This window comes from Homarus americanus, unplaced genomic scaffold, assembly GCF_018991925.1.
Source record: "Homarus americanus isolate GMGI-L3 unplaced genomic scaffold, GMGI_Hamer_2.0 scaffold32583, whole genome shotgun sequence".
Classification (NCBI taxonomy): domain Eukaryota; kingdom Metazoa; phylum Arthropoda; class Malacostraca; order Decapoda; family Nephropidae; genus Homarus; species Homarus americanus.
Window position 1 is genome coordinate 36,305,294 of NW_024713129.1, and position 14,370 is coordinate 36,319,663.

A 14,370-nucleotide genomic window follows, 5' to 3' on the forward strand; every position below is an offset into this window, starting at 1 on the left:
AGCTAGGAGCTTGCTGGGAGGATATGTTGCGTGTTCAGGAAGATGGGCCGAATGCGAGTTGGTTGGTGAGGAAGCTCAGAGAAGAACAGCTGGTGGGTCGCCATGCTCGCTGGCGGGAGCGAGGACCGCCAGGCAGGCGAGGAGATGCGAGGGCTGCCAGGCAGCGGCGGAGGAGGAGGTGTTGCTTGTTCAGAAGAATGGTCAGAATGAATCTCAATGGAGAGACAGAGCTTATATACCCAGCAGCAGCCGCCAGTCCTCTATGAGTCATGTTGGGAAAACCCAGAAAGTCGCCTGTGACTGGTTCCGTTGCTAAGATACGGTAACATCTGGTTGGTTGCTAGGGAAGGCGGCACATTGGAATGCGATACGCAGTTTGTAGGGGAGACGTCCACTACAAACTCTTCTAGTACTTCATCAGGCAGTTTTTCCATGGAACGGAGGTAATACAGGAAATACCTGAAAAAGAAGGTTTAGAACTACATGGGGTGTGTCTAAGGGGCACAAATAAGTTTAATATGAACAAACGACCTTAACACAATATCTCGACTAAGAATAGCATTAGCATTGTAAAACTTCATTTCAATCCTTTTCCTATTAAAAATTGGTCATCTTCATTTAATTTTACCCGAGATCTAAGTCAGTCCATTATTATACGAGGCCCTTAAAAAATAGTAAATAAAAAAAACACGAAAGTACATCTGGAGGTAATAGGTCTAGTAATATTGGGAATGAATTTGAATCTTACCTGGCGTAATTGAAATGCCCAGAGGCGAAGAAGTATGGTAACATCTGTGAGACTGCACATAGCTGCAGAGTCCAGTCACCCTCGGGTTCTGCTCGGATGTTGGTATCATGGTGAAGACAGGCTTTATTAAATTTTCCAACCACATGTTGGCTATGCGACCTTTTGAGGCTTTTTCTTCTAGCAGTTCCATCAGATCATCACAACTGTTGCACTCTTGTGTCACAAGGTCACCATTGTGATCATCATTCTGAGGGCTCGGACGTTTTGAGGGAATCTTTTTCCAGATAAAAATTTTGGAACAACACCGAAAGCTGCCTGCATAAATTCTTCTAAGCCACTGTGTGCCATCAAGGTTCCAACAGCATCAACGAAGTTCATCGGGGTATGCATCGCTCCAAGTCGGGGAGTAAAGAGCTTGAACCCAGAGAATATTCACCACAACACGGTAGAGTTGTTGATCTGAGGTGAAAGTGTGTATATCTATCCTGTCTCTTGTGATCGCCTTTCAGCCTCAACCATCGCTGTCAACATTGTATCAGGTTCAGAAGGCACCAAGTCTATCAGTGGACAATATACAGCCAAAGTTTTAGGTCCAACATCATGCTTTTTCTCACCGGCCAAAATATTAAATACATAATATCAAATGTTTGCTAAATTATTATATAGGCTATAATAGAAGAAGAAGACGAATATTAGTTTAAATTTTAAATTATATCAGTTATCAAAAATAATGCCATTAAATGTTGCTTTGAAGTTTAAAAACAAGCAAACAAGGTATATACGGCAGCTATTTTGAACGCCATCTTAAATTCGTCTTTAAATTCCAGAAACAGATTTCAACTACTTTTTTTTTACATTCCTTAACCAGGAAAACCAAAACAATCAACCAAAATATAGTTGTTCTTTGATGCTGAGGGGATGAAATATCAAGCGGCCATCTTGGACGCCATCTTAAATATCTCATTTTCCCCAAGGGTAACAAAGTGGCAACCGGCAGGTTGGGATTCAGCACCCTCAAATTATGAATAATTAGTAAAAAAAAACATTATCTGGACGACAAATCCGGGTTCAGCATAAATTTAGGGTTTGGCTGCCGGACTAATATCTTTCTGTCCTCTATCATGTGCATGTTTGGGTTTCGTCAGGCAGTGGGCGTGTGTATATCTGTGAATCTCTCTGTCTCTGGGCATGAGTCGGTCTTTATTTCTGTGTTTTCGCGTGTGTATGTCTGAGTTTCTGTCTGTGAGCGTGTGTATTTCTGTGTGTCCCACTGTATTGAGGGCGTTTATGCTAGTGAGTCTTTCTGTATATGGGCTTGTGTATCTTTGTGTGTGTGTGTGTGTGTGTGTGTGTGTGTGTGTGTGTGTGTGTGTGTGTGTGTGTGTGTGCGTGCACCGAGTGGTGTATTGCGTCTAAGAGGAGCAGGCGTGGAGAGTGGTTGTCTCCAAGGGGACTAGGGTCAGGCTCAGGAAAGCTGACCAGGGTGTGGAGTGTAGTAACCCTTACCAGGTGCTACAGGAAGCTGGCGAAAAAGAGAAGAGGCAGGACGGTATGGATCAAGGAGAGGAAAGGGCAGTTGTACAAACCCTGCCCACAGGTAAGGTCGTGGTAGTTGGTGACAGCCAGGTGAGGTTTATGGATAGGGCTTTTTGTGCGAGAGATAGGAAACGTAGGACTAGGGTGTGTTTTCCTGGGGCTGGGATAGGGCATGTAGCCGAGAGGTTAGACAGGGTTTTGTCAGGGGAGGGTACCAATCCAGTAGTGTGTCTTAGTGTGGGAGGAAACGACATAGGTAAGGTTAGGAGTGAGGAACTTTTCAAGAGGTATAGGGAGGCGCTGGGGAAGATTAGAGATAGGGGAGGGATCCCGATAGTATGTGGTGTCTTGCCTAGAAGAGGGGTTGGTCGTGAATGGCTGTCCAGGGCAATTGCTATAAATTGCCGACTGGAAAAACATTGTGCAAACAATGGTTGGGCATTCATTGATAACTGGCAACGATTCTATGGCAACGACTACCTGTACTGTCGCGACGGAGTACACTTGTCTCGTGAGGGGGTAAAGGCGTTGTCTGCATCCCTGGAGCGTGAAATTGTCACTCCGAAGGGGGGCTTTCGCCAGTAGAGAGGGGTCGGGGAAAGTGGGAGTCAAAAAACAAGCAGGTCCTGGGAAGTAAAATTAGTTGCTCAGGACAAGGGGTAAAACAGGACCAGGGAAGAGTAGGTTTAAATGTATATTATACAAACAGTAGGGGCAGTTCAAAAGATATCGAAGTCTTTAAACTGCTAAGGGAACATATGGGCACGGGGGTGGAGGAGACTGCAGTGGGAGCGGGTAAACAAAGTGAAAGACTACAGGGAAATAGTGTTAGGAATGATGACAAAACTAAATTAGACAGGGAGTTTAAAACTAAACGCGGTAAGGGGAGGACTCAGAACACGACTAACTTAAATGTACACTACACGAACAGTAGAAGTATGAGAAGCAAAATGGATGATATTAGGGCCTTGGTATGTACCGAAGAAATCGATATAATTGCATTCACTGAAACATGGATCAACCTAGACACACGTGAGTTACCAGTCGAATACCAAATTGCAAGTTACAAACTGTTCCATACCGATAGGCAGACCAGTAAAGGAGGCGGAGTAGCAATCTATGCTAGGGATAATCTGAAGTGTGAAATAAATAAGGAAATAAAAACTGAGAGGAATACAGAAACAATTTGGATAGAATTAAGCGACGGTCGGGAAAAATTAATCACAGGAGTAATATATAGACCCCCCAATCTTGATAGCGTCAATGAGCGACTTATCTGGGATGAAATGCGCAGGGCTTCCATACACAACAAAGTCTGTATAGTAGGCGACTTTAACCTTGGCCAAATAGATTGGACTGACCTTGCGGGTAACTCAGAATCACAGGATTTTCTCGAGACGATCCAGGACTGTTTCCTAAGTCGACATATAACCGAACCCACAAAGGGGAATAATATACTGGACTTAAATCTGTCGAACAGAGAAAACCTAATTAGCAATGTCGAGGTAGGGACCGAACTTGCAAACAGCGATCACAAAGAAATTCGATTCCAGTTAGATTTTCAGGGCAGGCGTAAGGAAAATTCCACTAAAGTACCAGATTTCAGAAGGGCAAACTTTGACAGTTTAAAGAGGCAGCTAAGAGAGGGGGTGTCGCGCTTGGCTGTGAACCTGACAGATGACACCGACCTGATAACGAGATCTGAGATTGCCGAGTTCCACGACAATTTAAATAGAGAGTTACTTAATGCACAAAGGCAGAACATACCATACAAAAAACTCAGATCAGACAACAATGACCCTAAATGGATATATAATTATTTAAAGAACATCATTGGCCAAAGGAAGGCTATAGGTAGAAGGATAAATCGTGGCGAAATTCACCTCCGGGACTATTATAGGGTATTGGCGAGAAGGGTTAAAACCGAGATAAGGAAAGCAAAGAGGAATAATGAGGTAAGGATAGCAAGGGAGGCGAAGACAAACCCCAAAGGATTCTACCAAATGTATCAAACTAAAACACGAGAAAAAATTGGACCAATACGGTCAGACTTCGGCGAGCTCACTGATAACGACAGAGAAATGAGCAATAATTTGAATACATATTTTTCAACAGTTTCCACCACCGAAAATTTAAACATGATACCCGAGGCACCGACTCTATTCAGAGATAGTGAAGAAAACAAATTAAGTGAGATAGTAGTGACTAGTAACGATGTTAGTAAGCAAATAGACAAACTAAAGCCTAATAAGTCTCCTGGTCCCGATGAGATATTTGCCAGAGTATTAAAGGAATGTAAGGAAGAGCTTAGTATGCCCTTAGCAAAGTTGTTTAACATGTCATTAAAAACAGGTGTAGTACCAGAATCCTGGAGGTTAGCGAATGTAATACCGATTTTCAAGAAGGGGGATAGATCACTATCCTCTAACTACCGCCCAATCAGTCTAACATCAATAGTAGGCAAATTACTGGAAGCAATCATTTCAAACGCTATTCGAAATCACCTGGAGAAGCACAGATTGATCAATGATTCACAGCATGGCTTCACAAGCGGACGTTCTTGCCTAACTAATCTATTAACATTCTTTTCATCAGTTTTCGAATCGGTGGACGAGGGGCACAATTATGATGTGGTATATCTCGACTTTAGCAAAGCCTTCGACAGAGTCCCACACGAAAGACTAATTAGAAAGGTAGAAGCTCATGGCATCAAAGGTGACATCCTTAAATGGATTAGGGCATTAGGGTGTGTCATAGGAGGGAAGATCAGCTAAAACTAATGGCCCATCACTTTTTTGGTAGATGTTAGTGTATATAAACAGAAAATAATTTCAGTTTCAATATTTTGCAACCTTTTGCTAGGTAAATTTTAGCGTGAAATTTTTCGAAAATCTAACGTACAGCTGCATTAGTGCATTACAATTAAATAGTGAACATTGCTTTCTGACTTCATTCTTTAACAACCCAACTAACAATATTTTTTTTCTGTTTCAGATTCTGATGCATTTATAAGTTGATAATATTTGCGATGGCTGCTTGTGTCAGGACGAGGAACCAAAAATCCAGCCATCTCAGTCACTATCTTGGGTCTGGGAGAGAGCTCCTGAAGTCGGAGTTGCCTACATTGAGAGATGCTTTGAGATACGGTGTTTTAATCAGGCAAATCAGTGAAAAGAACCAAAGAACTTACACAAACAAAGACATTGCCAGTGATATGACCAAAGCTGTCTTGGCACAGTACACTCTGGCTAACGCTCAGTTCAAGCCTCCAGTCATAACAAGTCAGAAGAAGATTAGTGAGAGACTGCTAGCCAGTTGGGAAAAGGCAAGAGATATCTCTCTTGGGAGAGGAAAACTTGCAGTTAAGGACAGCTTTGCCAAGCAACTGGACCAGTTATTTGACATAATTACTTGCAAGTGCCCAATTGTTCTCTGTCCTGAGTTTGGATGCGATCGTGACTGTTAATCCGAGGCCCACATCTCCTGTATTTGCAAGCGTGAACTGAAGATTCCTGTGATCGAACTGGCATTTGTCAAAGCACAGAGAGAGAAGACTGGCAGTATAGGGGCTCTCATGATTTCTAGCCAAGATATTCCGGAGTCCAAGAGACAGGAGGCTGCCACAGAGAGACAGAAGAGGAGAAGAGTTGCTGAGGAAAAGAGACTTGAGAAGGCCCAGGGTGAGGTAAAAAAGGCGGATGATTGGAGTCAAGCTGATTCAGAGTTTAATGACTTCCCCATGGCTGATCCGAGTGCTGACCAGGAGAATGGTGACTTTGTCCCTAACCCAGAAAATAATGATCCCAAACCTTCCAGGCATAAGATTCGAAATAGGAAAGATATCCCGAGCATAGCTCTGGCCAGCATGCGACACCACACTGGTCTCAGAGAAACTGCAGAGATAGCAACAGCTGCCTGGGTTGACGGTGGTTTGATAACACCTGATGATGTTCACCTGGTGATAGATCATAACAAAGTAAGGAGAGCTCAGGAAAAACTTGTCAGTAACCTAGAAGAGGAGTTTGATAAGGGGATAAGAGAAAATGGAATCAATTGTTTGTTCTTTGATGGGAGAAGGGATGACACTAAAGTGTTCATGAAAGTTGGAGATTCTGACAATTTGTTCCCTGCCATGGTGAAGGAGGAACACTACTCCTGCTGCAGTGAACCAGGAGGGAAGTATTTGTGGCATTTCACTCCAGAGAAAGATGACATCAGGAAACCAGCTGAGATAGTGGCAGATAACATTGTGAACTGGCTCAGAGAGAGGAACGTAGACCAGACCCTGCAGGCCATTGGAGGGGACAGCACCAACACGAACACAGGGTGGCAAGGGGGGGTCATACAGTGGATAGAGCGGAAGATTGGGAGGAAGCTGGTCTGGATTGTTTGTGACCTCCACACCAACGAGTTGCCACTCAGACATCTGATCCAGGAGCTGGATGGCAAGACTCTTTCAAACAACAGATGGTCTGGTCCTCTTGGCAAGATGCTGGACTCTGCCACTGAGTTAGAAATAAATCCGAGCTTAGAAAAAATCACAGTTGGCCCTCCACTCGTTGAGCTTGCACATACTTTCATGGACGACCTGAGTACTGACCAGTACTATGGTTACATGATTTGCAGTGCCATCAAAACTGGGGTCATGCCTGATAGACTTGCTTACCTGCAGATAGGTCCAGTCTCACATTCTAGGTGGCTCACAACGGCTCTCAGGTTCTGCAGAATTTGGGTCGCTCATCATAAAATGAAAGGGAACCAGCTTCACAACCTGAGACTTATTGTCCAATTCATCGTGAGTGTCTACTTGCCAAATTGGTTCAACACCAAGGTCAAGTCATCGTTCTCCGAAGGTCCGAGGCATGTTCTCTTCCAGCTTGAGCTCCTGAGGAGTCAGCCAAGGAAGGTTGTTCAGATTGTGGACCAGACTGTGAGGAGATCTTCCTGGTATGCTCATCCCGAGGCAGTTCTGCAGACAATGCTCTGCAGTAAGGATGAGGAGGAGAGAAGAGTGGCAGTCAAAAGATCTTGGATATGAGACTTATGAGAGGATCTGGGCATGACGAATCAGTTGGTGACGATTCCTTCAGGGTCAGGAAGACTCCTGAAGTCAATCTAGGTGCCAAGACCCTCACTGATCTCATAGATCTGGATAACATCCAGGCTGGCAGTGAGCCCCCTCTTACCTGCAGCCTCACCAATGTTCAAGTCAGAGCTTTCCTGGACAACCCCATGCATGTCCCTGCCTGGCCCTCGCACATCCAGAGTATAGAGCGTTGTGTACAGCAAGTGAGCGAGGCCAGCAGTCACGTGTACAGCCAGGAGAGGAGGGAAGGCTACATCCGAGCTCAGGTGGTCAGCAGGGAGGTGATGAGTAGAAACAGAAGCAAGAAAGACATGTTCTCTATGGTATGCAGCAACACCTGGTCGTAATAGTAAAACCGGTTTTTGTATTTGATGATTTTGTTTTCTAGGAATATTAAATTTAATAAATGTGTCAAGATCATTCGTTTCACTATTCTGGATCATTTTCAGCCTAATAAATTAACCTGATACATTTACTTTACTTTACATAAGCTATTTAGTGGTGTTGGTAAAAGGGTGGGAATACTGAGTTTTCATAAGATTTCAAGTTAAAATTTACCTAGCAAAAAATGAAAACTTTTCAAATCTGAAGATATCACATGATTCTGCACATAGAACTACATCATTAATACCATGGGACGATTTTTCAAACTCAAAAAAAAAAAATTCGCCTCCGTATGACACACCCTATTAGGGCATGGTTACAGGACAGGAAACAGCGAGTGAGCATTGACGGCACTAAGTCCCATTGGAGCAACGTCACAAGTGGAGTTCCCCAAGGCTCAGTACTTGGACCATTATTATTTATTATATACATAAACGACATAGATATCTGCATTGACAGCAACATAAGTAAATTTGCTGATGACACTAAAATAGGAGGTGTTATCAAATCTGACGAGGACTCGGCAAAACTACAGGAAGATCTAAACAAATTTTTCGAATGGTCTGAAAAATGGCAGATGAAATTCAACGTGGACAAATGTAAAGTACTCAGTATAGGAGATGTAAACAGGGAAACCAGATACCAGAAGAACAACGATGCCATAGAGAAATCCGACTGCGAGAGAGATTTAGGAGTAATGATAAGTAGGAACCTTAAGCCAAGTAAACAATGTGTTTTTGCTCGTAACAAGGTTAATAAAGTACTTGGGTTCATACAAAGGAGTGTTAGTTACAAGACTCGCGAGGTCATCCTAAAACTGTATCTTGCTCTTGTGAGACCACACCTGGATTACTCAGTTCAGTTCTGGTCACCTTATTACAGAATGGATATAGAATCCTTGGAAAGAATTCAGAGGAGAATGACAAGACTAATCCCGGGCATTTGGAACCTTGAGTATAGAGACAGGTTAAAGCATCTTAATTTGCACTCCCTTGAGAGACGTAGAGCGAGGGGCAACCTGATAGAGGTGTATAAGTGGAAGGCAGGGCTAAACAAAGGGGACATTACAAAGGTACTCAAACTATCCAACCAGGAGCGAACTCGTAACAATGGTTTTAAATTAGACAAATTTAGATCTAGGCGTGAAATAGGTAAACACTGGTTTGAAACAGAGTAGTGGATGAATGGAACAAGTTACCAAATATCATCATTAACTCGAATACGCTGAATTGCTTCAAACATAGGTTGGATGCTCATATGAGCAATAGGGGATGGGTGTAAACGGGACTGCCCAGTATGGGCCAATAGGCCCGCTGCAGTTTCCTCCATTCTTATGTTCTTATGTTATGTTAGTGTTTAGGTGCAAGCACTGCTCGCTTCCTCTTGCTTTCAGCTACCGCCGCTGGCTAGCCCTCGTGGCGAACAGGGAAGCAACTTGCATAAGTCCTCGCCTTCCAGTGCACAGCCTTTTCACCATCAAGAATCCTGCTGTGACTCCTCGTGATAACACACGGTAACTGGGTGTCTCATGGGTCGAGGCTAGACCAGACAGGGGATCTCGAAGCAGCAGTGGGCCCCAGAGGGACGGCACAGAGGCCCACTGGCATGTAGACACGTCCTGGCACCTACCAACCACTGCCTTCTGCCTTGTAGATTAAACTTGGTAGGCATAAGGATACGGGAGTAAACTCCGAACGAAAAATTTGCAGTGGAGCCCTACTTCAGGCTGGCATACTTACAGAGCTCCAACAAGACTACAATGGCGGTATAGGCGAAGGAGGTGACCACCATGGGAACCCAACGATTACACCGGTGGTCGAAGGCAATGCATGATGGACAGGTTACTAAGGCGAAACCCAACAAACTGGGCTATCGGCAGTCCATTGCAACTCTCTCGCTCTCTCCCTAGTCGTTGCAACACTTGCAACACTGGGTCAGAGAAGGGGGAGCTTGCTCTCCTACCTCACCACATAAATCAACTCATGCACAGCCACCATCCAGGTCATCATACTTATAATCATTATCAAAACCCTAAAGCCCCCAAAAGTCCTCTGGCGATGAACGAGTGGCGATGGGGACAGGCAGAGATGACTGCCGGGAATCTGTAGTCACAACTCTGCACATGGGCGGCTTAGATATGATGGTCGTTTAAGTACTAGGATCTAGGCAGCAGTGCAATCCGGTCCTGTCTACGCGACTGAGCAGCCCTTTCAAGGAGCCACTCTGCTCACCCCACATAGGGAGGGGGCTATGAAAGGTGCCCTAAACATAGCCTGCCTAAAGACCATCCCGACTGGGCAAGCGCACCAAGTAAGGTCATCTGCGGTCGAAAACACTATCATAATCACATAAAAAAAGAACTATACAACCTCTTATGGTCGCTGCATGGAATGTCAGGACCCTTCTGGATACTGGCACAAATGAGCGGCCTGAAAGAAGAACCGCCCTTGTGACAAAAGAGCTGGCTAGGCATTACATCGACATAGTAGCCATTAGTGAGTCCCGGCTCGCAGACGAGGGTCGATTCACAGAACGGGGGTATTGCTATACCTTTTTCTGGAAGGATAAGCCTGCTGTGGAGAGAAACTGCAATTATGGAGTTGGTTTTGGCATCTGCCAATGCATCCTACACAGGCGACCTTGACGCCGACCTTGACAGAGTGCTAACCTCTATCCCCAGAGAAGATAAGGTTGTACTCAGAGGTAACTTCAATGCCAGAGTTGGCATCGATGCGGACATTTGGAAGGGAATTATAGGGAGAAATGGACTAGGCAAGTGTAATCTCAACGGCCACCTCCTCCTCCTCCTCAGCACACAACCTAACTATCACCAATACTTTGTTTAGGCAGGCCGACAAGTTCAAGAGTTCGTGAAAACACCCACGATCCAAACACTGGCATCTCATTGACTTCATCATTGTAAGAGAAAGAGATTGCCGAGATGTCCTCATCACCCAAGCCACTGAGACACTGACCATCAGTTTGTCAGAGCTAAACTGTCACTGCACGTCGCCCCAAAACGACAAAGGCAATAAGCCACCAGAAGAGGTTATTACACTAAGCATCTGGAAGATCCAGCGGTAACACATGCTTTCAGAGAGCAGCTCTCCCCTGAAGAATATATCAGAAAGGGAGGAAATGCACCAAGCTCTTAAACACGTCTCCATTGTCAATATTTATAAGAAGAAAGGAGACCGGTCAGACTGTGGCAACTACTGCTGGCGGGATTATCGCCCGAGTCCTCCTAAACCGACTTGTTCCTGAGGCGGAAAACTCCCTCCCAGAATTTTGCCATGGCTTTAGACCATCACATGACACAACTGACACGAACTTTGTTTCCTGCCAGATACAGTAAAGGTGTAGAGAATAGCATCGTGACCTGTACATGGCCTTCATCGACCTAGCCAAGGCCTTCAATTCAGTTAACAGGGAAGCCTTCTGGCGGAACCTTAGCCATTTGGCTACCCACCAAAAATCATCATCATTGTGAGGCAATTCCACGATGGCATGAACAGGAGTGTCCTACACAATGGCACCCAGTCTGAGTTTTTCCCCATCCAAACGGGGGTAAAACAAGGATGTGTACTGGCACCAACTCTCACTTCCATTTTCTTGGCTGCCTTCTTTACTCGTGCCAGTGCTAATTTAGCCGGCGGGGTGAACATCCAGTACCGGATGAAGGGACTTTTCAACATAAGACGACTCAAGGCAGGAACAAAGGTGTCAGAAGCTTCCATTACTGAACTTCAGTATGCAGACAACCTAACCCTTGTCGCTCACACTGAACATGACCTAAAAGAGATCCTGAACACCGACGCAGATGCGTATGCACATTTCGGCCTTGAGGTGAATGCACGTAAGACTCAAATTCTCTTTCAGCCTACCATCCATCCACCTTAACAGCACTATCCTCTCTAATGTTACCCACTTTCAGTATCTCGGCTCCCACCGGTGCCCCACCTCGGACATCGATGAAGAGATTCAACATCGGATCAGATTTGCAGCTAAAAGCCTTTGGCAGACTCCTTACCCGTATCTTCAGCTCTAGGGAGCTGAAATTGTCTACAAAGTTGCACGTATATCGAGCAGTGCTCATCCCCACCCTGCGAGACATGGGTCACATACAGGAGGCACCTTAAGGCACTTGAAAACTTTCACCAACGTAGTCTACGTTCCATCCTCCGAATTCGCTGGGAATACAGGAGAAGTAATGCCAGTAATCTCGCTGACACCAACTGTAAGAGCAGCCATGATCAACTAAGTTGGACTGGCCATGTTACCCGCATGGACGACAGTAGACTGCCACAGCATGTACGTTACAGTCACCTAACGAATAGTAAAGGTAATATTGGCGGCCTACTGAAAATGTATGAGGATAGTCATAAGACAAACTTGAAACGGTGCCAAATCGACCACCTCACCTGGGAGACAATACTCCACACCGAAACGCTTGGAGAAGCATTACACGAGAAGGTGTCAATACTTTCGAGTTAGCCCGACTGCATAACGAGGCAGACAAGCGCCATCCCCGGAAAGACGCTGCCGCTGTCCCTCCCGCACTAGATGTACTTCTCCACACCTGCAACATTTGTGGATGACTCTACTGTTTCCCGCATTGGCCTCTCTAGTCGCCTCAGAGCTCACCAACGAAGGTGACATCCTTAATAACTCATATCACTTTAGCATAGCAGGTTGATCGCCATACTCAATTCCGAGTGACAGCAAAGTAGTAGTTGTGTGTGTGTGTGTGTGTGTGTGTGTGTGTGTGTGTGTGTGTGTGTGTGTGTGCGTTACCTGCTGTGAAAGTGAAAATTCTTTAGAAAACAGTCTCGCCGATGGGTGAAGGTGAGACTTATATTTCCTTCATCTGCTTGTTTCCATACTACCATACAGGAAACTAAAGTGCCTACTCATCGAACAAGGAATTTTTTTTTTGCAGTTTGATTGTTTTTGTCTAGTAGATCAACATAATTATCTTGTGAACCCTTGTGAACCTTGTGAGCCCGCAGAGACCTTGTGAACTCGTAGAGACATTTGTGAACCTGTAAGGATCTTGTGAACTCGTAGAGACCGTGTGAACCTGTAGAGACCTTGTGAATTTGTAGATACGTGTGAACCTGTAGAGACCTTGTGAACCTGTAGATTCCTTGTGAACCTGTAGAAACGTTGTGAACCTGTAGAGACCTTGTGAACCTGTAGAGACCTTGTGAACCTGTAGATTCCTTGTGAACCTGTAGAGTCCTTGTGACCCCTTAGAAACCTTGTGAATCTGTAGTCCTTGTGAACCTGTAGAGTCCCTGTGAACCCTTAGAAACCTTGTGAATCTGTAGAGATCTTGTGAATCCGTAAAGTTCTTGTGAACTTGTAGAGACCTTGTGAGCCTGTAGAAATTTGGAGAGATATTTAAGCCATTTAGAGACACAGAAGCATTTTAAGAGTTATAGAGCCTTAAAGACCATGTAGAAAATTTGTTCAGAGCATGTCGAGACGTTGAGAATTTCTACAATCCTTGTTCAGATGTTCAGACACTCTAGACACCATGTTCAGAGCATGTAGAGATGCTCAGACCTTCTAGAAACCTTGTTCAGAGCATATAGAGATGTTGAGACCTTGTTCAGAGCATAAAGAGATGTTCAGACTTACTAGAGACCATGTTCAGAACATGTAGAGATGCCCAGACCTTCTAGAGACCTTTTTCAGAGCATGTAGAGATGTTGAGACCTCTAGAGACCTTGTTCAGACCTTATAGAGATGTACACTCACGCGCCATAGTTTCGATGCACTCTCTACCCCCCCCCCTACCCCTGATTCGATGAAAGTCGTAGCCTTGACTTTATACTAAACGTTCCCCCCTCCCATTTCCCTCCACCCAAAATTCAGTGGTGCAATGTGGTAGCTCGAAACTTCGCTGGATTGTACGAATAGCAGTTCATGATGTAATATTTGAGAGAATATATGCACGATACAGGATGTTAGTGCTTTCACAACACATTATTTTCCATTACTATACCTAACATCACTATACAAGAGGGACGGTTCGGTATGCAGCCATGACTAAGACTTCCCTCGAGCCAAGAGTAGGGGTAGAGAGTGCATCGAAACTATGGAGCGTGAGTGTACATACCGTGTAGAAGACTTGTAGACATGTAGAGACTTTTTAGAGGCCTTATTGAGAGCCTGTATAGAGATGTAGAGAGCCTGTATAGAGATGTAGAGAGCCAGCGACAATTTAGTCATTGTTCAGAGCTGTATATGTATGGGATAAACATGTGCAATACGTCTGTATGTCTGTCTTTGTTTAGGTGTAGGTAACCAGGGAAATATTGCTCTCCTGATCTTTAATTATTGATGACACGTGTATTTGCTAATCTAGAACACGCGCTTAAAAGACCTTAGTTGTTGAAGCGTACTGATATATTCTAACATTACCCTGGAACCCCTACAGTCGACCACGCAAGAGTGAAGCTGTCTCCCATTTCCGGTGTGACTGGGTCTGATTACATCAACGCTACCTATATCCTGGTAAGTCAGACATGGTAACTATATTGATAATACTATTCCTGTCATATGACACCAAATAAATTGTGACCAAGTCCTAGGTTGATGATCTGACTTT

At 44.6% G+C, this 14,370-nt stretch overlaps 1 protein-coding gene across 1 annotated transcript in view; it reads left to right on the top strand.

Annotated features, from left to right (window-relative positions):
* Positions 1-14,370, top strand: part of LOC121869953 (receptor-type tyrosine-protein phosphatase alpha-like) — a 77,220-nt gene that overhangs the window by 16,624 nt on the left and 46,226 nt on the right. Inside the window, exon 5 of the mRNA XM_042371559.1 lies at positions 14,200-14,276. Coding sequence (XP_042227493.1) covers positions 14,200-14,276 — 77 coding nt within the window. The remainder of the gene's footprint in view (positions 1-14,199; positions 14,277-14,370) is intronic.